The following is a 26,370-nucleotide window of genomic DNA, read 5'->3' on the forward strand; positions in this document are numbered from 1 at the left end:
CTGGCGCTGTGAGGCAGCAGTGCTAACCACTGCACCACCCCGTAGTGGAATCTAAACTGTTTCTGTGCTGTAAATTCTATATAAAAACTGGTACCCAGTAAAAGTGCCTCTCAGCTGGTCACTAATGTGCTTCAGAGAAGGAAACATACCATTCTTACCCAGTCTGGCCCATTCGTAACACAAGGCCCACACCAACTTAACCACGTTCTTGAGTTTTGGACCAAGCCACTTCAAGTTGCACCAAGCTGGTAATGGTTCTAGAAGCTGGTTCGCTGCCACTAGGAATGGGCAACAAATGCCACCCTCAGCAGCGACGCCCAAATTGTTTTTGAAAACTGCCCGAATAATGAAGGGGGGGGAAACATTGCTGAAACGACCGGTTTCTACAGCAGATTCACATCGGTCAGAGCTGGTGTTTGACTTGTGCACTTTTCAGGACCGTGAACTATCAGCGGCACAGTGGTTAGCACTGCAGCCTCACAGCGCCAGGGACCCGGGTTCGATTCCTGGCTCGGATCACTGTCCGTGTGGAGTTTGCACATTCTCCCCGTGTCTGCGTGGGTTTCCTCCGAGTGCTCTGGTTTCCTCCCACAGTCTGAAAGACGTGCTGGTTAGGGTGCATTTACCCGAACAGGCGCCGGAGTGTGGCGACTCGGGGATTTTCACAGTAACTTCATTGCAGTGTTAATGTAAGCCTTACTTGTGACTAATAAATAAAACTTTATTTTAACTTTACATTTATAAATAGCTGCTCAACACAGCTGCCGCCGTACTTTGCAATAAGTTGGCACATGAATCTTCACCTTCATTTCACTGTCTGTCAGCTTCCCAATGGCTCTGCCACTGCTGAATGGGCCACTCTTGTATTCGGCTATTGTTCCCACACTACTGAAGGTGAGCAGCTGGTACCACTGCAGCAACATTTCACTTGGCCTTTCAAAGTCAGCCAGACTTATCTGAACAACTCCCTAGTCAAAAGAAAGACGTTTAGAGATTAGACGCACAAACATATCAAGGCTGAAGAGAATTATTCTGAGCCTCGTTCACATTACGTTACTGAGTTATTGCAGTTCAAGAAGCTCGACAGAATAAACGGCTCAGTTGTATCGCCCCCTCCCGCTGGACCAGAAGCTCTGGGTTCGAGTCCAATGATGTGGAGATGCCGGTGTTGGACTGGGGTAAACACAGTAAGAAGTTTAACAACACCAGGTTAAAGTCCAACAGGTTTATTTGGTAGCAAAAGCCACATGGCTTTAACCTGGTGTTGTTAAACTTCTTACTTCAAGTCCAATGCCAGTTCTTGTTGGCCACGGAAGGAGCATTCAACACGGTTCAGCAGGCTGGTAATCAGCATGATAAATCCTTCCACAACTTCTCCCACTAGCCCCCCCCCGAAGGGATATGGGTGCGAAGGTACGCGAACAAAAACACAAGAAACTCAAGAAGGGCACCAGATACATGGGGACACCATCACCTGCAAGTTCCCCTCCAAGCCACGCACCATCTTGACTTGGAAATATATCGCCGTTCCTTCACAGTCGCTGGGTTAAAATCCTGGAATTCCCTCCCTCATGGCATTGTGGGTCAACCCACAGAACATGGACTGCAGCGATTCAAGATGGCGGCTCACCGCCACCTTCTCAAGGGCAACCAGGGATGGGCAATAAATGCTGGCCAGCCAGCAACGCCCGTGTCCAATAATGAATTTTAAAAACCCAGCCAGAACAGAGCAACCTGCTTGGTCAGCGCTTCATCCACTGGCCTAAACATCCAACTGCTCCTTCGGCAGTGTACAGCCTGCGTTGGCGACAGCATACACTCGCCAAGGCTCCTACTGCAGCCTTGTTCAAAGCCATAGCTTCCACCACCTAGAAAGGACAGGGACAGCACTTGGAAATATCACTACCTCCCAACTCACACACACCAATTTGGACATATGTAACCACCGCTCTATCATTGCTGGGCCCAGTCTAACCACGGAGTGCTTAAAACGGAATTCACGTCCTAACTGAGGACAATAGTAAGGTTGCAGTACATTGGAATCCAGAGACCAAAGGTGAAGTGGAATGGGACCTCCTGGAGGAGTCAGTTTGAGTGTGGGCAGCTCACCTCTGCTACACAAAGCTGGCTTCAATGTGAAAGGGAACCCAGTTCACACCGAAATTTTGCAATGTGAATGAGATCATCAATAACAAGACAGAGCAATCAGCACCTACCAATAACTCTTCCTGTATTTGCTGATCAATGGAACAGATATCCAGCCGCAGAGTCTTTAACCTCAACATGCTGGGCGCAACTGGCACCTGAAACGATTCACTGAATGTTAGAAGCGCCTGAACTTCGAGAGCCTTGGAGCGGAGAGTAACTGTCGAGCCGGGGTCGAGTGGAAGCAATGAGATCCTTATATACCTGCAAGGAGAACAGAATTATTCACGTTTAAAACATAGTTCGCGTTTTAGAACAAAGAAGAAGAAGAACAGTACAGCACAGGAAACGGGCCCTTCGGCCCTCCAAGCCTGTGCCGCTCCTTGGTCCAACTAGACCAATCGTTTGTATCCCTCCATTCCCAGGCTGCTCATGTGACTATCCAGGTAAGTCTTAAACGATGTCAGCGTGCCTGCCTCCACCACCCTACTTGGCAGCGCATTCCAGGCCCCCACCACCCTCTGTGTAAAAAACATCCCTCTGATATCTGAGTTATACTTCGCCCCTCTCAGCTTGAGCCCGTGACCCCTCGTGATCGTCACCTCCGAACTGGGAAAAAGCTTCCCACTGTTCACCCTATCTATACCCTTCATAATCTTGTATACCTCTATTAGATCTCCCCTCATTCTCCGTCTTTCCAAGGAGAACAACCCCAGTCTACCCAATCTCTCCTCATAGCTAAGACCCTCCATTCCAGGCAACATCCTGGTAAACCTTCTCTGCACTCTCTCTAAAGCCTCCACGTCCTTCTGCTGGTGCGGCGACCAGAACTGGACGCAGTACTCCAAATGTGGCCTAACCAGCGTTCTATACAGCTGCATCATCAGACTCCAGCTTTTATACTCTATACCCCGTCCTATAAAGGGACATTTTAGTCTAACCGCCACCACCTTTATTTTTAAGTTATTTATTTATTAGTCACAAGTAAGTTTACATTAACACTGCAATGAAGTTACTGTGAAAATCCCCCCAGTCGCCACACTCCGGCACCTGTTCGGGTACACTGAGGGAGAATTTAGCATGGCCAATGAGCCCAACCAGCACATCAGGGCGGCACGGTAGCACAGTGGTTAGCACTGCTGCTTCACAGCTCCAGGGACCTGGGTTCGATTCCCGGCTCGGGTCACTGTCTGTGTGGAGTTTGCACATTCTCCTCGTGTCTGCGTGGGTTTCCTCCGGGTGCTCCGGTTTCCTCCCACTGTCCAAAGATGTGCGGGTTAGGTTGATTGGCCGTGCTAAAATTGCCCTTAGTGTCCTGGGATGCGTAGGTTAGAGGGATTAGTGGGTAAATATGTAGGGATATGGGAGTAGGGCCTGGGTGGGATTGTGGTCGGTGCAGACTCGATGGGCCGAATGGCCTCCTTCTGTGCTGTAGGGTTTCTAAGATTTCTAGGATCTTTGGATTGTGGGAGGAAACCGGAGCACCCGGAGGAAACCCACGCAGACATGGGGAGAACGTGCAGACTCCGCACAGACAGTGACCCAAGCCAGGAATCCAACCCAGGTGCCTAGTGCTGTGGGGCAGCAGCGCCAACCACTGTGGCACCGTGCCGCACCTGGCACTAACAGGAGCCAAACTGGGTCAGTACCCATTGAACGACCTGTTGACTTTAAAGGAGCATCAAATTGGGCATCTGATCCCAGCCCTCCGCCATTTCCACTGGATGTTAAGCTAATATCAATGTTCTCTCATCACATAAAAGGCTGTTGCCCTCTTTCATTTCTCATCTACTCCTCTGCTAAATCTGACGCTGATAGTTAACAAAATGAAAGTTAACACGTTAGTGTTATAGGTTTAAAAGGGGTGCATGATCACTTTACGAGATGATCACGTGATTTGATGGTGATGTTATTAGGGTGCGTGCTTAGGCTGCCGCCTTATTTTCAGTTCTGTATTCTGATGCAAAGAGCAGCTCTTTAATAAAACCCGTTGTGCGTCTGTTTGAATCCACGCGTGCAAACCTAGTTTCTTTTCTTTTTGCGTCAAACCCACAACCTCTAACATTGCAGAAAAGAAAACTGGCGACGAGTCGGGATTTGGTTTCATCGGGACTAGATCCTAAAGTAGAAAGAAATTGTGGGTCTTCACTCCAGGGAAAAGCCACAGCGGGATTCAAGATTAAACTGCCTGTGCAAGGAAGACTCAAGAAAGAAAAAGCTCCCTGTGTAATTGTTAAGAGGGGTTTTTCGGAGCAGGGAAAGGTGAGATTGCAGGCACTGTCTGGCATATTTGGAAAGAGTGAATGCTTTGCTGTACAGCTGGGGCCGTTTGAAAAGCAAAACACAGCAAGTCAACGGTCTCCAGATTATAAAGGGGAGTTCTGGGAAGATAGTAAAAAAATAATTCTGAGCAGTCTAGAGTTGCTTGTGTCTACAAGAGAAATGGTGAGGCAATTAGGATCCACGGGGCCTTTCAGTGAAGGGAATTAATCATAGAGTTCCTATGTAGAGTATTTTCAGTGCTTTTTACAAGCAAATAGAATTGCTCATGCCGGTCCTTCTCTGTTCAAGCCACTCTGTAGAGCTTTCTACAGTGTGTGAGCCTAAAGAATGACAGTCGCCAGGCTAATTTTACCCAAAAGGTGTACTGTAATCAAATTCTAACTTGTCCTCACCCACAGAACAACTCCGCTTTGAGGTATTCTTGGAGATGTGACCATGTGACATTGATCACATGGTATTTGAGCATGGGGCGACACGGTGGCACAGTGGTTAGCACTGCTGCCTCGCAGAGCCAGGGACCCGGGTTCGATTCCCGGCTTGGGTCACTGTCTGTGCGGAGTCTGCACGTTCTCCCCCGTGTCTGCGTGGGTTTCCTCCGGGTGCTCCGGTTTCCTCCCACAGTCTGAAAGACGTGCTGGTTAGGTGGATTGGCCCTATTAAGTTGACCCTCAGTGTCAGGGAGATTAGCAAGGTAAATGCGTGGTGTTACGGGGATAGGTGGATTGGCCGTGGGTAAAGGGGATAGGGCCTGGGTGGGATTGTTGTTGGTGGAGGCTCGATGGGCCAAATGGCCTCCTTCTGCACTGTAGGGATTCTATATTTAATCATGTGACACGACTTAGGCAATGCTTAATCACATGACATTTGTTACTGCAGATCTTATTTCACCAGGAGCAGCAGAAGACTGGAATGTCTTTAAGACAGAGATAGATAGGTTCTTGATTAATAAAGGGATCAGGGGTTATGGGGAAAAGGCAGGATGGGGATGAGAAAGAGATCAGCCATGATTGAATGGCGGAGCAGACTTGATGGGCCGAGTGGCCTAATCCTGCTCCTATGTCTTATGGTCTATTCTGAACAAACTAAAAACCTTTTGTTTTATAGCGTGAGGTGGAACAGTTTATACATCAAAGAAAGAACACAAACAAAGAGACACTGAAATGAAAACTATTTCTATCATGTATCAAACCAAACAAGAATCGTTAAGTAATCACCACCTGATTGAACAAAAACATCACTGATCTATAAATAACTTTAATACAAAAGCAAAGCGCGGCAAATGTTGGAAATCTGAAATAAAAACAGAAAAATGCTCAGCAGTTCTGGGATCACGTGTGTACAGAACCATTACCTCGGTTTCTCTCTCCACAGACGCTGCCAGAACTGCTGAACATTTCCAGCACTTTCTGCTTTTAAGTAACGTCTGACTAAAATTTTCACACAATCTTGTGATTTTTTTTTTGAACAATACACAGCAAGAAATAAAAATCATAAATAAAACCACAGTTGAACTGAAGTCAATCACTGACTCCCGGACTGTATGAGTGACCCCCCAAGCTTCTGGAAAATCAGGCTCAGCCACAAGGAGACAAGAAGCAAGAACAGGCGGAAACCATTTGGCCCATCGAGCCTGTTCTGGATCCACTTTAAATCCACTTTCCTGCCTGATCCCCATATTGTTCCCCACCAATGCCTCTACTTTCTCAGAAGACTGAGGAAATTTGGCATGTCAGCTACACCTCTTTCACAGACTCTTTTACCAACTTTTACAGATGCACCATAGAAAGCATTCTTTCTGGTTGTGTCACAGCTTGGTATGGGCTCCTGCTCTGCCCAAAACCGCAAGGAACTACAAAAGGTCGTGAATATAGCCTAATCCATCACGCAAACCGGCCTCCCATCCATTGACTCTGTCTACACTTCCCGCTGCCTCGGCAAAGCAGATGGCATAATTAAGGACCCCACGCACCCCAGACATTCTCTCTTCCACCTTCTTCCGTTGGGAAAAAGATACAGAAGTCTGAGGTCACGTATCAACCGACTCAAGAACAGCTTCTTCCCTGCTGCTGTCAGACTTTTGAACGGACCTACCTCGCATGAAGTTGATCTTTCTCTACACCCTAGCTGTGACTGTAACACTACATTCTGCACTCTCTCGTTTCCTTCTCTATGAATGGTATGGTATGTTTTGTCTGTATAGTGTGTAAGAAACAATACTGTATGCTAATACATGTGACAATAATAAATCAATCAGATCATATCCCTGGATTCCGAGACCCCAAAAAAATCTCCGTCCCAGCCTTAAATATATTCAATGGTGGTTCATCCACAACCCTCGAGGGTACGGAATTCCAAAGATTCATAACCCTTTGAGGGAGGTAATTTCCCTTCCTCTCAGTGCAAAATTATCGGCCCCTTATCCCGAGATTGTTCCCAAACATTTTTGATTTCCCAACCATTGGAAACAACCTCTCAGCATCCGCCCTGTCAAACCCCTTCAGAGCCTTAGAACATAGAACATAGAACATTACAGCGCAGAACAGGCCCTTCGGCCCACGATGTTGCACCGACCAGTTAAAAAAAAAAACTGTGACCCTCCAACCTAAACCAATTTCTTTTCGTCCATGAACCTATCTACGGATCTCTTAAACGCCCCCAAACTAGGCGCATTTACTACTGATGCTGGCAGGGCATTCCAATCCCTCACCACCCTCTGGGTAAAGAACCTACCCCTGACATCGGTTCTATAACTACCCCCCCTCAATTTAAAGCCATGCCCCCTCGTGCTGGATTTCTCCATCAGAGGAAAAAGGCTATCACTATCCACCCTATCTAAACCTCTAATCATCTTATATGTTTCAATAAGATCCCCTCTTAGCCGCCGCCTTTCCAGCGAAAACAATCCCAAATCCCTCAGCCTCTCCTCATAGGATCTCCCCTCCATACCAGGCAACATCCTGGTAAACCTCCTCTGCACCCTCTCCAAAGCCTCCACATCCTTCCTGTAATGTGGGGACCAGAACTGCACACAGTACTCCAAGTGCGGCCGCACCAGAGTTGTGTACAGTTGCAACATAACGCTACGACTCCTAAATTCAATCCCCCTACCAATAAACGCCAAGACACCATATGCCTTCTTAACAACCTTATCTACTTGATTCCCAACTTTCAGGGATCTATGCACACATACACCTAGATCCCTCTGCTCCTCCACACTATTCAAAGTCCTCCCGTTAGCCCTATACTCAACACATCTGTTATTCCTACCAAAGTGAATTACCTCACACTTCTCCGCATTAAACTCCATCCGCCACCTCTCGGCCCAACTTTGCAACCTGTCTAAGTCTTCCTGCAAACTACGACACCCTTCCTCACTGTCTACCACACCACCGACTTTGGTGTCATCAGCAAATTTGCTAATCCACCCAACTATACCCTCATCCAGATCATTAATAAATATTACAAACAGCAGTGGCCCCAAAACAGATCCCTGAGGTACACCACTTGTAACCGCACTCCATGATGAATATTTACTATCAACCACCACCCTCTGTTTCCTATCCGCTAGCCAATTCCTGATCCAATTTCCTAGATCACCCCCAATCCCATACATCTGCATTTTCTGCAGAAGCCTACCATGGTGAACCTTATCAAACGCCTTACTAAAATCCATATATACCACGTCCACTGCCTTGCCCCCATCCACCTCCTTGGTCACTTTCTCAAAAAACTCAATAAGGTTAGTAAGGCACGACCTACCTGCCACAAAACCATGCTGACTATCACCTATCAATTCATTACTCTCCAAATAACTATAAATCCTATCCCTTATAATTTTTTCCAACATCTTGCCGACAACAGAAGTGAGACTCACCGGTCTATAATTCCCGGGGAAGTCTCTGTTCCCCTTCTTAAACAATGGGACAACATTCGCTAACCTCCAATCTTCTGGTACTATACCAGAGGCCAACGACGACCTGAAGATCAGAGCCAGAGGCTCTGCAATCACTTCTCTTGCCTCCCAGAGAATCCTTGGATAAATCCCATCCGGACCAGGGGATTTATCTATTTTCAGACCCTCCAGAATATCCTGCACATCTTCCTTATCAACTGTAATACTGTCTATTCTACTCCCTTGCAACCCAGTGTCCTCCTCAGCTATATTCATGTCCCCTTGCGTGAACACCGAAGAGAAATATTGGTTCAATGCTTCACCAATCTCCTCCGGTTCCACACATAACTTCCCTCTGCCATCTATAACTGGCCCTAAACTTGCCCTAACCAACCTTCTGTTCTTGACATACCTATAGAACGCCTTAGGATTCTCTTTAACCCTATCCGCCAAAGTCTTCTCATGTCCCCTTTTAGCCCTTCTAAGCTCGCTCTTCAACTCCCTCTTAGCCAATCTAAAGCTTTCTAGTGCACTACCCGAGTGCTCACGTCTCATCCGAACATAAGCCTCCTTTTTCTTTTTAACCAACAAAGAAACTTTTTTGGTGCACCACGGTTCCCTAGCCCTACCAATTCCTCCTTGCCTGACAGGGACATACCTATCACAGACTCGCAGTAGCTGCTCCTTGAAAAAACTCCACATGTCGGACGTTCCCAGTCCCTGTAATCTCCTAGTCCAACCTATGTTTCCTAATTCTCTCCTAATAGCCTCATAATTACCCTTCCCCCAGCTAAAACCACTGGCCCGAGGTTCATGCCTATCCCTTTCCATCACTAAGGTGAACGTAACCGAATTGTGGTCACTATCACCAAAATGCACACCAACTTCCAAGTCTAGCACCTGGTCTGGCTCATTTCCCAGCACCAGATCCAATATAGCCTCACCTCTAGTTGGCCTGTCTACATACTGAGTCAAAAAACCTTCCTGCACGCTTTGAACAAAAACTGACCCCTCTAACGAGCTAGAGCTATAACAATTCCAGTCAATATTAGTCAAGTTAAAATCCCCCATAACAATTGCCCTATTACTTTCACTCCTAAGCAGGATTGACTCCGCAATCCTTTCCTCAACCTCTCTAGAACTTTTAGGAGGTCTATAAAAGACTCCCAACAGGGTGACCTCTCCTCTCCTATTTCTAATCTCCGCCCATACTACCTCAACAGATAAGTCCTCATCAAACCTCCTCTCTGACACTGTGATACAATCTCTGACCAATAATGCTACCCCTCCCCCTCTTCTACCTCCTTCCCTACTTCGACTAAAACATTTGAACCCCGGGACCTGAAGCATCCATTCCTGCCCCTGCTCTATCCATGTCTCTGAAATAGCCACAACATCGAAGTCCCAGGTACTGATCCACGCTGCAAGTTCACCCACTTTATTGCGAATACTCCTGGCATTGAAGTATACACATTTCAAACCCTGCTCCACCCCACCTCTGCAATGCCGTGCATTGCAGTCCCCATCCATGCATCCCTCACTTTCAGCCCCACTACTCAGGATCCCTCCCCCCCCCCGAATCAGTTTAAACCTCCCTGCATGGCCTTAGCAAATTTACCCCCCAGGATATTGGTCCCCTTCTGATTAAGGTGTAGACCATCCTTCTCATAGAGGTCACACCTTCCCCAGTACGAGCCCCAATTGCTTAAGTACCTGAACCCCTCCCTCCTGCACCATCCCCTCAGCCATGAATTCAAACCTTCCCTCTCCCTATTCCTCTCTAAACTATCCCGTGGTACAGGCAAGAGTCCAGAGATAACCACTCTGTCAGTCTTGGCCTTTAGTTTCCACCCCAACTCCATAAATCCCTGCCTAATATCCCCTTCCCCTATCCTCCCTATGTCGTGTGTCCCCACATGTACAATAACTTGTGGTTTATCTCCCTCCCCCCTAAGAGTCCTGAATACCCTGTCATACATCCCGGACCCCAGCCCCTGGTAGGCAACACACCAACCCTGAGTCCCTACCTTTAGTTCCGACCCTCCTATCTGTCCCCTTAATTGTGGAGTCCCCAATCACAAGGCCCAGTCTTTTACAGCCCCTAACCACCTGAGCTTTCTCACTCGGCTCACCCCCAGAGATCTGCTCTCTATGCTCAGTTGATTCCTCCTCAACTGTAGCCTCCTTGTACGTTTCAAATGCGATCATCTCTCATTCTTCTAAACTCCAGAGAATGTGCGCCCCATCTCCACTGCAGCAGTCTATACCTATATGCAGCAAGACATGGACAATATCCAGGCTTGGGCGGACAAGCGGCAAGCAACATTTGCAACACGCAAGTGCCAGGCAATGACCATCACCAACCAGAGAGAATCCAACCATCTCCCCTTAACAGTCAATGGCATTCAGGTGGCACAGTGGTTAGCACTGCTGCCTCACAGTGCCAGGGGCCCGGGTTCAATTCCAGCCTCGGGTCACTGACTGTGTGGAGTTTGCACGTTCTCCCCGTGTCTGCGTGGGTTTCCTCCGGGTGCTCTGGTTTCCTCCCATAGGAGGATGTGCGGGTTAGGTTGATAGGCCAAGATAGATTGACCCTAGTGTCAAGGGGATTAGCAGGGTAGATATGTGGGGTTGCAGGAATGGGACCTGGGTGAGATTGTGGTTGGTGCAGACTTGATGGGCTGAATGGCCTCCTTCTGCATTGTAGGGATTCTATGATTACTATCACTGAATCCCCACTATCAACATCCTGGGGGTAACTGAACTGAACAGGACCAGACATATAAATACTGTGGCTACAAGCACAGGTCAGAGGCTGGGAATTCTGCGGTGACTAACTCACTTCCTGACTCCCCAAAGCCTGCCCACCGTATACAAGGTACAAAGCAGGAATGCGATGGATTACTGTCCACTTCTCTGGATGGGTGCGGCTCCAACAACACTCAAGAAGCTCGACAACATCCAGGACAAAACAGCCCACTTGACTGGCACCCCATCCACTACCTTCAACATCCTCTCCCTCCATCACCAATGCAAAGTGAAAGCAGCGTGTATCATCTACAAGATGCAGCAACTCACCAAGGCTCCTTCAACAGCACCTTCCAAATCGCGATCTCTATCGCCTATCGGGCACAGGCAATGGACACATGGGAAAACCACTACCTGGAAGTTCCCCTCCAAGTCACACACCATCCTGACTTGGGACTAACTGCATCACTGTTCCAGCACTGTCGCTGGGTCACATTTCTGGAACACCCTTGGTTTTCCACCACCCTTCCCGGACCCCCAATGGCAACTGAGAGTCCCGGTCAAACTCTTCCTCGTCCGAGTGTGCATTCATCTTCAACTCCCTTCCCAGTTTGTGACGGGCTCTCTCGACACGACGCGTTCAAAGTCTCAGGCGTAGGATTTGAACCCACAGCTTTCTGACCAGGAGGTGAGATTTCTACTGGCTGGGTCAAGACTTTACAGCCTCCTTCATCCCGAAACTGTAAAAAAACCCTCCTGAGGTCAACGGACCTTCTCATGCTCCACCCCTCGTCCGTCCCGTGGTGGACGGGACAGTAACATGCTGGCGCCAGGGTCCTAAGTGGCCTGGAACTCAAAACAACTCACCTCTTTTTTTTTCCCAAAAGTTTACTGAGCATCATGTGGGAAGTACAGACACAGAGTCAATATTGGCACTGGACTGTATCAAGTAAAAAGACCAATTCTATACAACAGTCATGAAAGGTAAACTGCTATAATTTCCAACTTACACTTTGTTCCCATCTTTCGCCTGTAGGGCCGCCAGATTCCGCAACTGAAGAACGTGAATGATCAGGCATTCATCCCGGTGATCATACCTTAAGATAAAAAACACGCCGTTAGCGCACATGCCAAAGGGAGACCTGCATTTATATAGCGCCTTTCACAACTTAAGGATGTCCCGAAGTGCTTGTCAGTCAATGAAGTATATTAGAAGTGTGGTCACATTTATAATGAATTACTGACATCAGGGCATTCATTGCCAGATAGTTAAATCCACCAAGTTACGATGACAGGGTATGAATTTATGTTTTCTGAATCCAGTCATGTAGAATAGAATCCCTACAGTGCAGGAGGAGGCCATTCGGCCCAGCGAGTCTGCAACGACCACAATCCCGCCCAGGTCCTATTCCTGTAACTTCCAGATATTTACCCTGTTAGTCCCCCTGACACTGGGGTCGATTTAACACGGCCAATCAACCTAACCCGCACATCTTTTGGATTATGGGAGGAAACCGGAGGAAACTCACGCAGACACGGGGAGAACGTGCAAACTCCACACAGACAGTGGCCCAAGCCAGGAATCAAACCTGGGTCCCTGGAGCTGTGAGGCTGCAGAGCTAACCACTGTGCCGCCCCACAGATTGTACATTGCTACTGATGCACAACTGTGCATTGTTGAGTGGCTACACTTAAAGAACTGTAAACATACCGTGTTCCCTCTCCCATTAATTTCCTTGCCTTTCAATCATCTAGAGTTTGCACTACCACTGACTGCTATTTTTACACACACTGCTAAACGTGTTGTTAAGCCCAGCTATTGCTATTCAACTGTTGCCATGATATTCCTGAGGGTTCATCTCAAGAAAATACACCTCCCGATGATAGCAAAAAGGAGAGATGGACTAAAATCTCTGGGTACAATTAAGCAAGGGGTGGCACAGTGGTTAGCACTGCTGCCTCACAGCGCCAGGAACACTGGTTCAATTCCCCGCTTGGGTCACTGTCTGTGTGGAGTCTGCACATTCTCCCCGTGTCTGCGTGGGTTTCCTCCGGGTGCTCCGGTTTCCTCCCACAGACTGAAAGACGTGCTGGTTAGATGCATTGGCCGTGCTAAATTCTCCCTCAGTGTAACCCGAACAGGCCCCTAGACGACTAGGGGAATTTCACAGTAACTTCATTGCAGTGTTAATGTAAGCTTTACTTGTGACGAATAAATAAACTTTACTTTTTCACTTTTAATCCCAGTATAGACACTTACACAAGTCCCATTTTAATTTGTGGTGGGTCAAATGTGGTGGAACTATTATCATACAGAGCCTCATCTGCATCCTCAGGCCTGTGAGTAAAAAAATGAGAATACAAATTATAAATTGCAAAGCAACCTTGTACACTGCACAGTTATTACAGAGGTGTGTTTACATCATGAGGTTTCGAGTAAGCCTCGGCTCACAGAGGGCAATTCTCTCAAAAAAATTTTAAGTGTCGAATTCGTGTAAAATCTGGAGTAAATCACGCTGGTTTTTTCAGCGGGTGTTTCGAAATGAATCTCCCACTCTGCACACTGCAGAACGCACCAGCATAAATCCCATTGAAAAGCTGGGAACGGGCCTATTCCCGCTGGAGAAGCCGGCAGCGTTGCGCTGAGGGACCACTGCACACGCGCTGATCCGTCAGTGCCAAGATCAGCACATGGGCAGTGACCCGTCTGCCGGTCTCCCGATCGCTGGCCAGCCCCGCGACCCCCGCATCACCAGCCATGCATCCCCTCCCACGGACCGATCGCTGGCCCGCTGAGCACGCCCAGGCCAGCCCCTGCCAATGCACCACCCCCCTCACAGCCCTGATTCCCCCCTCCCTCCCCCACCCACAGGCAGCCCCGACCCCCCCCCCACCCCAGCAGGCTGCCCCCACGCCCCCCGCCAACCCCAATGGCCAGCCCCTGATCACTGGCCTCCCTCCGTCACTCAGCCTATCCACTCCATCTGACGAAGGAGCAGCGCTCCGAAAGCTAATGGCATTTGCTACCAAATAAACCTGTTGGGACTTTAACCTGGTGTTGTTAAAACTCTTATGTTTACCCCAGTCCAGCGCCGGCATCTCCACATCATGACTCAGCCTGAATGCAGAGTGGCAGTAGGACCCACCACCCCACAAATCAACTCCTCCCCCCCCTCCCCACAAATCAACTTCTCCCCCCCCCCCCCCCCCCACACACAAATCAACTCCTCCCCCCCACCCCCCCCCCCCCCCCCCAAGAGGTCCCGCTCCTATCAGACCCCGCACCCTCGGACTACCCGATACCTGGGGGCCCAGGCTGGCACTCCCAAGGTGGCAATGCTCAGGTGGCACCTCCCCTTACCCCCAACCCTCTGGGGAGCCTCGATTGCCCCCCTCTTCACTCCAGCAGGTTCAGGCCGCCAGCTCCCCGAAAGTGGGGAGCTATACTGAACCCCGCTGGAGTGAAATCTGACTGCAGGAGACAAGCAGAGGCCATGGCGCCCAGGGGGGAGCCCGCAAAACAGGTTCCGCTGGAGTCTCCCAGCCCAGTGCGCTATTTGGTTTATTATTGTCACAGGTATTGGGATAGCTGTCATCTCTCGTCAGGAACTAAATGGTGATTAGGTGCAATTGATGGAAGAGGAGGTGATGGCCTAGTGGTATTATCGCTGGACTATTAATCCAGAAACTCAGCGAATGTTCTGGGGGACCCGGGTTCGAATCCCGTCACGGCAGACGGTGGAATTTGAATTCAATAAAAAATATCTGGAACTAAGAATCTACTGATGACCATGAAACCATTGTCGGAAAAACCCATCTGGTTCACGAATGTCCTTTAGGGAAGGAAATCTGCCGTCCTTACCCGGTCTGGCCTACATGTGACTCCAGAGCCACAGCAATGTGGTTGACTCTCAACTGCCCTCGGGCAACTAGGGATGGGCAATAAATGCTGTAAGAAGTTTAACAACACCAGGTTAAAGTCCAACAGGTTTATTTGGTAGCAAAAGCCACAAGCTTTCGGAGCGCTGCTCCTTCGTCAGGTGAGTGGGAATTCTGTTCACAAACAGGGCATATATAGACACAAACTCAATTTACAGAATAATGGTTGGAACGCGAATACTTACAGCTAATCAAGTCTTAAAGGTACAGACAATGTGAGTGGAGAGAGCACCGAGACAGGTCAAAGAGATGTGTATTGTCTCCAGACAGGACAGCTAGTGAAATTCAACCTGGGGTTGTTAAACTTCTTACTGCGTTTACTCCAGTCCAACACCGGCATCTCCACACAATAAATGCTGGCCAGCCAGTGACGCCCGTGTCCCACAAATAAATAATGAGTTGTATCTACTGACAATTTCACAGAGAGACAACCACTATTTACCAAAAATAACAAAGACCATCGCTCAAACAAATCTAACGGATGCACTCTGATTATAAATGTCCAGAAAACACATCTGGTGCAGCAGCCGAAACTTTAACTTTTACAGGCTGCCTGGTGGCACTCCCAGACCCTGCGATGTATAGATTCCATTCACAGAATTTGGAAGAAAACACGCAGCTTCAGATTGTGTCCCACTCACACGGAAATCATTTCATCACCTTTTATTTAATGCCTCGAAGACGCCACTGTCCGTAGCGAGAGAATCGTCGGAGAAACCTGCGGAGACCCGTCTTGCTCTTCTGCCTGCTTTAGTGGCACTGTCTGTACGCAGGGTGACAGCTACAACCACAAGGAGAGACAGGGTAGGTTAATGTACTCACCAAGACATGGGAACATCAATACAGCTGAGCTGAAAACCCCTCGCGTACATCCATTGTGAAGATACACTGCCAGCAATTGTCAACAGCACCTCAACAACACGCACACACACCCCACACACACGCACACCCAACACGCACACACACCCCACACACACGCACACCTAACACGCACACACACCCCACACACACGCACACCCAACACGCACACACACCCCACACACACGCACACCCAACACGCACACACACCCCACACACACCCCACACACACGCACACCCAACACGCGCACACACCCCACACACACCCCACACACACGCACACCCAACACGCACACACACCCCACACACACCCCACACACACCCCACACACACCCCACACACACGCACACCCAACACGCACACACACCCGTCTGTCAGTTCCCCCCACACACACCCAACAGGCACAACACACACACACCCCAATCCCATCAACAATTATTTACATAGATCTGGATTAACTCACTCCGGATTGAAGGTGGAGTTGGATTAACTCCCTCTGGATCGAAGGGGGAGCTGGATTAACTCACTCTGGATCGAAGGGGGAGCTGGATTAACTCACTCTGGATCGAAGGGGGAGCTGGATTAACTCACTCTGGATTGAGGGGGGAGTTGGATTAACTCACTCTGGATTGAGGGAGGGAGCTGGATTAACTCATTCCGGATTGAGGGAGGGAGCTGGATTAACTCACTCTGGATTGAGGGAGGGGAGCTGGATTAACTCACTCTGGATTGAGGGGGAAGTTGGATTAACTCACTCTGGATTGAGGGGGAAAATGGATTAACTCACTCCGGATTGAGGGGGGAGTTGGATTAACTCACTCCGGATTGAGGGGGGAGTTGGACTAACTCACTCCCGATTGAGGGGGGAGTTGGATTAACTCACTCCCGATTGAGGGGGGAATTGGATTAACTCACTCCGGATTGAGGGGGGAGTTGGATTAACTCACTCCGGATTGAGGGGGGAGCTGGATTAACTCACTCCGGATTGAGGGGGGAGTTGGAGTAACTCACTCCGGATTAGGAGGGGGGGTTCTGTGCCTGAGTGAAGTTGCGAAGGATGAGGATGGTGAGAAGTTTATTTGAATTGGCTGGGCCATTTCAACACTGTGGCTCCGGGCTGCAATGCCATCTCTGAGGCTAATCAGTCCGGCCGTCTCTGCGAGGAAACATTACTTTCTGAAGAGGTGGGAGTGGGAATTTGTCCCAGAGTCGGTGACTGGTTCCCAACACAAGTGAAGGAGTCGGGGCGGTGGTTCATAGAAATCATAGAAACCCTACAGTGCAGAAGGAGGCCATTCGGCCCATCGAGTCTGCACCGACCACAATCCCACCCAGGCCATACCCCCACATATTTACCCGCTAATCCCTCTAACCTGGTGGTGGGAGGTTCTGGAGGGAATTACTGGCAGGGTAAGAGTGAGGGAGAGTTGAGACAGGAGAGGTACGCAGGGTTCCTGGGGGGGATTGGGAGGCACACACAAACTACCCAAACATTCCCAATCCTTGTTCTGACACGGTCTGTCATTCAGAATTAAAATCACTGCATCATACGGTAGGACGCTGATTTTTACCCCAGCCCGTGGCTGGGTCCTTGCCAACACTGAGATCAGTGCTGTTAAAATGATTTACGTTAATCGCCTGCCTCCTGTGTGTCAGCATAAGAGAGGCGATTAAAATCAAACCTCACCAGTCAAAAGAAAAATCAGAATGCTGGTTATACACGGCACGGCCACAAGATGGCATCAAACACCCAGGGATGGCCCTTTCTCAATGTAACTAATACATTGCGGGCTCACTTGTGCTCTCAAGTGGTAGAGATTAGACCAAGCTCCAAACTACTCTATTCTGACAACACTTGCTTACACACATGTCTTCTCATGGATTTACACTAACATCACTGCCATCTCCCTTCAAAGGGGCGGCACGATGGTTAGCGCTGCTGCTTCACAGCGCCAGGGACCCGGGTTCGATTCCCTGGGTCACTGTCTGTGCGGAGTCTGCACATTCTCCCCGTGTCTGCGTGGGTTTCCTCCGGGTGCTCCGGTTTCCTCCCACAGTCCGAAAGATGTGCTGCTTAGAGGCATTGGCCATGCTAAATTCTCCCTCAGTGTACCCGAACAGGCGCCGGAGTGTGGCGACTAGGGGATTTTCACAATAACTTCATTGCAGTGTTAATGTTAATTTTAATGTTTAGTGTTAATGTTAATTTTCCCTGGAGAAATCCCACTGGAATATTCCCTCTAAACCAGGGCGGTACGGTGGTTAGCACTGCTGCCTCACAGCGCCAGGGACTCCGGGTTCGATTCCCAGCTTGGGTCACTGTCTGTGTGGAGTCTGCACATTCTCCCCGTGTCTGCGTGGGTTTCCTCCGGGTGCTCCGGTTTCCCTCCCACAGTCCAAAGATGTGCGGGTTAGATGCATTGGCCGTGCTAAATTCTCCCTCAGTGTTACCCGAACGGAGTGTGGCGACTGGGGGGATTTTCACAATAACTTCATTGCAGTGTTAATGTCAATAAACTTTAGACTTAAACTTTATATCCTTGTGTCTCCCTCCGGGAGATTACCTAGCTTTCTTCAAACACATCTATTCACCTTATCCGCTCTGTATGGTTACAAGATCCAAAGGTGTGTGGGTTAGGTTGATTGGCCATACTAAATTGACCCTAGTGTCGGGGGGGTTAGCAGGGTAAATATGTGGGCGTTATGGGAATAGGGCCTGGGTGGGATTGTGGTTGGTGCAGACTCGATGGGCCGAATGGCCTCCTTCCGTACTGTAGGGATTCTATGATTCTAAGTTTGAGATTCTCTCTGGATGAACACATTTCTCTTGGAATGCCTATTGAAGAAATGTTGGTATTATACAAACGGCTGCTCTTGCCTGCAAGTGGAAACATCTTCTCCACCTCGACCCTTTCATAAGCTTAATACCCCCATCCTCAGTCAACTCTTTCCAGGAGAGATGAGCCTCGGACTGTTCAATCTTCCTCGATGGGTACAGCTTCTCAGTTCTGCTATCAGTCTAAGTCAATCTTTCCTGCACCGTTTCTAGTTCTTCCATGTCCTTTCCATGTTAGGAAGGCTGGAACTGTTGGCAGTACCAGGAGTCTGGTCTAAACATGGTATCGTAGAATCATAGAATCCCTACAGTGCAGAAGGAGGCCATTCAGCCCATTGAGTCTGCACCGACCACAATCCCACCCAGGCCCTATTCCCGTAACCCCACATATTTACCCTGCTAGTCCCCCTGACACTAAGGGGAAATTTAGCCAATCCACTTAACCTGCACATCTTTCAGACTGTGGGAGGAAACCGGAGCACCCGGAGGAAACCCACGCAGACACGGGGAGAACGTGCAAACTCCACACAGACAGTGACCCGAGGCTGGAATTGAACCCGGGTCCCTGGCGCTGCGAGGCAGCAGTGCTAACCACTGTGCTACCGTGCCGCCCATATCACTGTATGATACAAGCTTAAGGTGACTTTTCATTTTTCTCAAATCTACCTCTCCAGAGATGAACCTTAGTGCTATGTTGGGTTATTATAATGGTCCTATTAAACTATGCTGCGGCTTTTAGTGACCTGTGTCCCTGTAACCCCAAGTCCCTATGTCCCTCTACACCAAAGCATCATCAATTAGGCAATGTCCTAAGCTGCAGAAGATGCAACACAGCTAACCCGCTTTCAATATTCAGTTAAGACCAATTCTAGTTTCAGCAAAGTTTTAAATGCCGCAGTAACGGCACAGTGGTTAGCACTGCTGCCTTACAGCGCCAGGGACCTGGGTTCGATTCCCGGCTTGGGTCACTGTCCGTGTGGAGTTTGCACGTTCTCCCCGTGTCTGCGTGGGTTTCCCCCGGGTGTTCCGGTTTCCTCCCACAGTCCAAAGATGTGTGCGTTAGGTTGATTGGCCATGCTAAATTGACCCTTAGTGTCAGGGGGTCAGGAGGGTAGATACGTGGGGTTGTGGGAATAGGACCTGGGTGGGATTGTGGTTGGTGCAGACTCGATGGGCCGAATGGGATATAGATAGGCTGGAACATTGGGCGGAGAAATGGCAGATGGAATTTAATCCAGATAAATGCGAAGTGATGCATTTCGGTAAGGGGGAGCTATACAATAAATGGCAGAACCATCAGGAGTATAGACACACAGAGGGACCTGGGTGTACAAGTCCACAGATCCTTAAAGGTGGTAGCACAGGTGGAGAGGGTGGTGAAGAAGGCATATGGCATGCTTGCCTTTATTGGACGGGGCATAGAATATAAACGTTGGCATATGATGTTGTGGCTGTATAGAACGTTGGTGAGGCCACATTTGGAATACTGCGTCCAGTTCTGGTCGCCACACTCCCAGAAGGACGTGGAGGCTTTGGAGAGAGTGCAGAAAAGGTTTACCAGGATGTTGCCTGGTATGGAGGGTCTTAGCTATGAGGAGAGATTGGGTAAACTGGGGTTGTTCTCCCTGGAAAGACGGAGGATGAGGGGCGACCTAATAGAGGTGTATAAAATTATGAAGGGCATAGATAGGGTGAACAGTGGGAAGCTTTCTCCCAGGTCGGAGGTGACAAACACAAGGGGTCACGGGTTCAAGGTGAGGGGGGCAAGGTTCAACACAGATGTCAGGGGGACGTATTTTACACAGAGGGTGGTGGGGGGCCTGGAATGCACTGCCAAGCAAGGTGATTGAGGCGGACACGCTGGGATTGTTTAAGACTTATCTAGATAGCCACATGAACAGACTGGGAATAGAGGGATACAAACGAATGGTCTAGTTGGGCACATGAGCGGCGCAGGCTTGGAGGGCCGAAGGGCCTGTTCCTGTGCTGTATTGTTCTTTGTTTCTTTGAATGGCCTCCTTCTGCACTGCAGGGATTCTATGCAACATTAGAAGTATATTGTGTTAAAATGTGACTGTACCTCCGACAGGTGGTCTGGCTCTGGAATCCACATCTTGGGTCACCTTGATATCTCCGAGCAGAGCTCCAATAACCTGGGAGGACGCGGCCTCCTGCAAATCGTGGCAGACAGCCTGAGCCTGTATCCGGAGGGCTTCCGATTCCGACCTCCCGACCAGCTCCTCAAACTCCTCGCTCATCTGGGCCAGTGGGGAGTCACGGGAAGCTGAGAGGTACGGCGTGTCGAGCGGGGAGCTTGGCGGGGAGAGGGACGAGAGCGAAGACCTGGAGGAGAGCGACGCCAAGGACTGCGGGGGATCCAGAGACCTCCTCGGCTTGCTCAGGTTCGACAGCCCCAAGTGGTCGACGAACGAAGGGTCCTTGGCTATTGTATCGAACGGAAGGAGATCAAACTGCAGGTAGCACCCCAAGTCCACCAAGGCGTCCGTCTCGTACTGGGGGAGCCCGTATATGTCAGTGAAACTGAGCGAGCTGAGGGAACCTCTGCTGGAAGCCAGGGATCCACAGCTGGATGCCAATGAGCCTCTGCTACTGCCGGAAGACACAGTCAGGGAACTAGCCGTCAAGCTGCAATACAAAGGAGATTGGTTTAGCTCTGAACGTGAGATCACAGGACACCAACAGCGGAGATACATTTTCCAAAACCGGGGAGGCGGCGTGGGAAGGCGGGGCTTTATGATTGACATGCTTGGGGGAACCAATGGCAGGAGTCTGGGGGAGGGGCAGTTGAAGTTAGGAGGTTCTGTGACCATAGCTTCATTGACCCAAACACATTACAGTCATGTAATAATCGGAGAGTAACGCTGGTGACCAAACTGGTGATAAGTTTATTTATTAGTCACAAGGCTTACGTTAACGCTGCAATGAAGTTACTGTGAAAATCCCCCACCCAGTCGCCACACTCCGGCGCCTGTTCGGGTTACACTGAGGGACAATTTAGCACGGCCAATTCACCTAACCAGCACGTCTTCCAGACTGTGGGAGGAAACCGGAGCACCCGGAGGAAACCCACGCGGGGAGAACGTGCAAACTCCGCACGGTGACCCTAGTCAGGAATCGAACCGGAGTCCCTGGCGCTGTGAGGCAGCAGTGCTAACCACTGTGCCACCCCCGTTATTGCTTCTGATTACACTATTGTTTGCTGATTTTGAGGCATTATAATTTTCGGGTGCATGATATCATGGGACAGGTATTGATGCAACTGCGTTCTGATGTGAGGGGATTGCAAAGGGGCTGGAGAGGATTCAGTGACCTCTGTGCCCAGCACTGGCTGATGCTGTCCACCACTGCTCACTCACTCACCGCCTGCTGCCCACTGGCTATACGTGGGCGCGTGCGGACGTGTGTGTTTCTGTTCATTCGTGGGACACGGGCGTCGCTGGCTGGGCCAGCACTTATTGCCCATCCCTAGTTGCCCAAGGGCTGTTGAGAGTCAACCACATTGCTGTGGCTCTGGAGTCACATGTAGGCCAGACCGGGTAAGAACGACAGATTTCCTTCCCGAAAAGGAACCAGATGGGTTTTTCCAACAATTGACAATGGGTCATCAGTAGATTCTTAATTCCAGATATTTTTTATTTCAATGAAATTCCACCATCTGTCGTGGCGGGATTCGAACCCGGGTCTCCAGAACATTAGCTGAGGATTAATAGCCCAGCGATAATACCACGAGGCCATCGCCTCCCCAAAGCTCCCTCACAATACCCGCCAGCCAAAGGCTTTTCTTTTAGCTGATTGGTAGATTATTGGATGTCAACCACTTTTAATGACTTGCAAACTGACAGGAATCTAACAAAGAACAAAGAAAATTACAGCACAGGAACAGGCCCTTCGGCCCTCCAAGCCTGCACCGACCGTGCTGCCCGACTGAACTAAAACTCCCTGCCCTTCTGGGGACCATATCCCTCTATTCCCATCCTATTCATGTATTTGTCCAGATGCCTCTTAAAACTCACTATCGTATCTGCTTCCACTACCTCCCCCGACAGCGAGTTCCAGGCACCCACCACCCTCTGTGTGAAAAACTTACCTCGTACATCTCCTTTAAACCTTGCCCCTCGCACCTTAAACCTGTGCCCCCTAGTAATTGACTCTTCCATCCTGGGAAAAAGCTTCTGACTATCCACTCTGTCCATGCCCCGCATAATCTTGTAGACTTCTATCAGGTCTCCCCTCAACCTCCGTCGTTCCAGTGAGAACAAACCAAGTTTCTCCAACCTCTCCTCATAGCTAATGCCCTCCATACCAGGCAACATCCTGGTAAATCTTTTCTGTACCCTCTCCAAAGCCTCCACATCTACTCGATTAAAGTTATAACTCTCTCGCCCAGAGATGCGACCAATGGATATGGAATGGGAAACGAAGGGCAGGTTAAAGGGGAGGGGTCTCTGCCAACATCCAGATGTTTGAGAACTCCAGAGAAAACCGTGGGAATGGCGGAAAGCGCGTAGGCCAAACCCTATGATAACGGCTTATTAACCATCTCCTTATTACAGCTAAGAAGTTACATCAGAGTTGTGGATCTGTCTACCTGCACCAAGGTACTCTTGTTTAATCCATTTTAACAATAGGAATTCCAGGATACATCAATTTACGTGGAGAAATTAGATTAACTGCTTATTTTAAATAACGCTGCAATAATTGAGTCACCATAGAATCCCCACAGTGCAGAAAGAGGCCACTCGGCCCATCGAGTCTGCACCGACTCTCTAAAAGATCATCCCTCCGCCAGCATTTCCTCATGTATAATCCACCTAACCTACACATCCTGGGACATTAAGGGGCAATTTAGCACGGCCAATCCACCTAACCCGCACATCTTTGGACTGTGGGAGGAAACCGGAGCACCCGGAGGAAACCCACGCAGACATGGGGAGAATGTGCAAACTCCGCACAGACAGTGACCCGAGCCGGGAATCGAACCCAGGCCCCTGGTGCTGGGAGGCAGCAGTTTGGCGACTAGGGGAATTTCACAGTGACTTCATTGCAGTGTTAATGTAAGCCTTACTTGTGACTAATAAACTTTAACTCCTTGCTTGCTTCAAAAACCAATTCAAATTGAATCCAAATCTTGGTGGGACATGCTCGATCCAAGCTGACAGACATCACACCTGACCTCAGGCTTGACCTTAGCCAGAAGGCCGAGAGGCCATGTCTGGACTTGCCCTTAAGCCAGACTGGATGAGGATCCCAAGTTTCCTAACCCAAAGGACATTAACAAAATTCCAACAGCCTCATGGTCACATTTACTGATCCACGTTCTTTACTTCCTGCTCTTTTGAAACTGAATCCAAATTTCTCAACAACTAGGTTGGGATTGGAATTCACATTCTCAGGATTAGTAGTCCAGGAACTACCGTGCCGTACTGTGGGTGGCACAGTGGCAAGCACTGCTGCCTCTCAGTGCCAGGGACCTGGGTTCGATTCCTGGCTTGGGTCACTGTCTGCACATTCTCCCCGTGTCTGCGTGGGTTTCCCCCCACACTCCAAAGATGTGCAGGTTAAGTGGATTGGCCTTGCTAAATTGCCCCTTAGTGTCAGGGGGTTAGTAGGGTCTGGAAGACGTGCTGGTTAGGGTGCATTGACCCGAACAGGCGCCGGAGTGTGGCGACCAGGGGAATTTCACAGTAACTTCATTGCAGTGTTAATGTAAGCCTTACTTGTGACTAATAAACAAACTTTAATTTTTTCGATAGTTTCTAATCAGATTCACGCAAAGGTACAATCATGTCAAAGCCATGAAGAAAATGCCACAATATCTCGTTTGCTCTTATAGTTCACCATGTAGTTTCATAAAAACCTGACAACAGGCCCACTAACCTCTTCAGCTGAGAATGCAAATATGTGGTTAAACGTGTAGCTTCTTCCAGCTGTCTCAACAGACAGTTCCTCTTCTCCTGCAACATCATCCTACAAGCAAAAGGTTAAAAACATGGGGAATAAAAATGAGAATCAAGTCAGCATCATGGTGAAGCTTCCACAGAAAGCTAAACTGAAGAAAAAAAATCTCGCCTTCCATGTTCCTCTTTACATTACAGAATATTGCATCTATCCATCTGCATTGCAAGATCTCTCACCTCACCTCATACATTGAGCTCACCAAGCCAGCCAGGAGCCATTTGAGGCCTTAACAGCATCCTTGAACTGCTTCTCCTGCTCTCTATTACTGCCGGAACTATATCCCTGAGTGACTTCCTCACCTGGCGCGATGACAATAATCTCTCCCTCAAAGTCAACAAAACAAAGGAGATTGTCATCGGCTTCAGGAAGTGTAGTGAAGAACATGCCCCTGTCTACATCAACGGGGACAAAGTAGAAAGGGTCAAGGGCTTCAAGTTTTTAGGCTTCCAGATCACCAACAACCTGTCCTGGTCCCCCCATGCCGACACAATAGTTACGAAAGCCCCACCAACGCCTCTACTTTCTCAGGAGACTAAGGAAATTTGGCATGTTCGCTACGACTCTCTCCAACGTTTACAGGTGCGCCATAGAAAGATTTATTTCTGGGTGTATCACAGCTTGGTATGGGGCTCCTGCTCTGCCCAAGACCGCAAGGTACTACAAAAGGTCGTGAATGTAGCCCAATCCATCACGCAAACCAGCCTCCCATCCATCGACTCTGTCTACACTTCCCGCTGCCTCGGCAAAGCAGCCGGCATAATTAAGGACCCCATGCAATGAAGGACAAAATTCCATTTGCCTTCTTAATTACCTGCTGCACCTGCAAACCAACTTTTTGAGATTCCTGCACAAGGACACCCAGGTCCCTCTGCACAGCAGCATGCTGCAATTTTTTACCATTTAAATAATAGTCCATTTTGCTGTTATTCCTACCAAAATGGATGACCTCACATTTACCAACATTGTACTCCATCTGCCAGACCCTCGCCCACTCACTTAGACTATCTATATCCCTTTGCAGACTTTCAGCATCCTCTGCACACTTTGCTCTTCCACCCATCTTAGTGTCATCTGCGAATTTTGACACTCTACACTTGGTCCCCACTCCAAATCATCTATGTAAATCGTAAATAATTGCGGTCCCAACACTGATCCCTGAGGCGCACCACCAGTCACTGATCGCCAACCAGAAAAACACCCATACGTTCCCGGGCTCCTGAGGGTTTTGCAAAGGGAACACTAACCTTTCCGCAAACTCCTGACAGGGAATGGATTGCGCTCGCTGCACATCCTCCTCCAGGCGCTGCCGCTCCGCATCCAGCCGAGCCAGCTCCTCGGGCAGGCGCTTCTGCTGGCTGATCAGCTGCAGCTCCTGGAGCAAAGCCTCCTTCTCTCGGATCAGCTGGAGACGGGCCCAGTCAGCCTCAGCGCGTCCTGGCCAGCTCTCATTGTCCAACTGGGCCAACTGCAGCTGGATACTAGAAACTCTGTGAGACAGGCAGATATCAGGAAGAGAGCGGGGGGGGGGGGGGGGGGGGGGCAGAGTGAGAGAGAGGGGGGCCACAGAGAGAGAGAGGGGGGCCAGAGAGAGAGAGAGGGGGGCCAGAGAGAGAGAGAGAGAGGGGGGCCAGAGAGAGAGAGAGGGGGGCCACAGAGAGAGAGAGGGGGGCCAGAGAGAGAGGGGGACCAG

At 49.4% G+C, this 26,370-nt stretch overlaps 1 protein-coding gene across 1 annotated transcript in view; it reads right to left on the reverse strand.

The window, feature by feature from the left end:
* Positions 1–26,370, reverse strand: part of wwc3 (WWC family member 3) — a 203,227-nt gene that overhangs the window by 21,218 nt on the left and 155,639 nt on the right. The window contains exons 9-16 of the mRNA XM_078232164.1: positions 25,925–26,167; positions 24,600–24,689; positions 20,782–21,347; positions 15,668–15,788; positions 13,329–13,406; positions 12,079–12,165; positions 2,217–2,409; positions 804–968 (exon numbers count right to left, since the gene is read on the reverse strand). Of these exons, the coding sequence (XP_078088290.1) occupies positions 804–968; positions 2,217–2,409; positions 12,079–12,165; positions 13,329–13,406; positions 15,668–15,788; positions 20,782–21,347; positions 24,600–24,689; positions 25,925–26,167 (1,543 nt within the window). The remainder of the gene's footprint in view (positions 1–803; positions 969–2,216; positions 2,410–12,078; positions 12,166–13,328; positions 13,407–15,667; positions 15,789–20,781; positions 21,348–24,599; positions 24,690–25,924; positions 26,168–26,370) is intronic.

This window comes from Mustelus asterias, chromosome 17 (genome assembly GCF_964213995.1).
Source record: "Mustelus asterias chromosome 17, sMusAst1.hap1.1, whole genome shotgun sequence".
NCBI classification, from domain to species: Eukaryota; Metazoa; Chordata; class Chondrichthyes; order Carcharhiniformes; family Triakidae; genus Mustelus; species Mustelus asterias.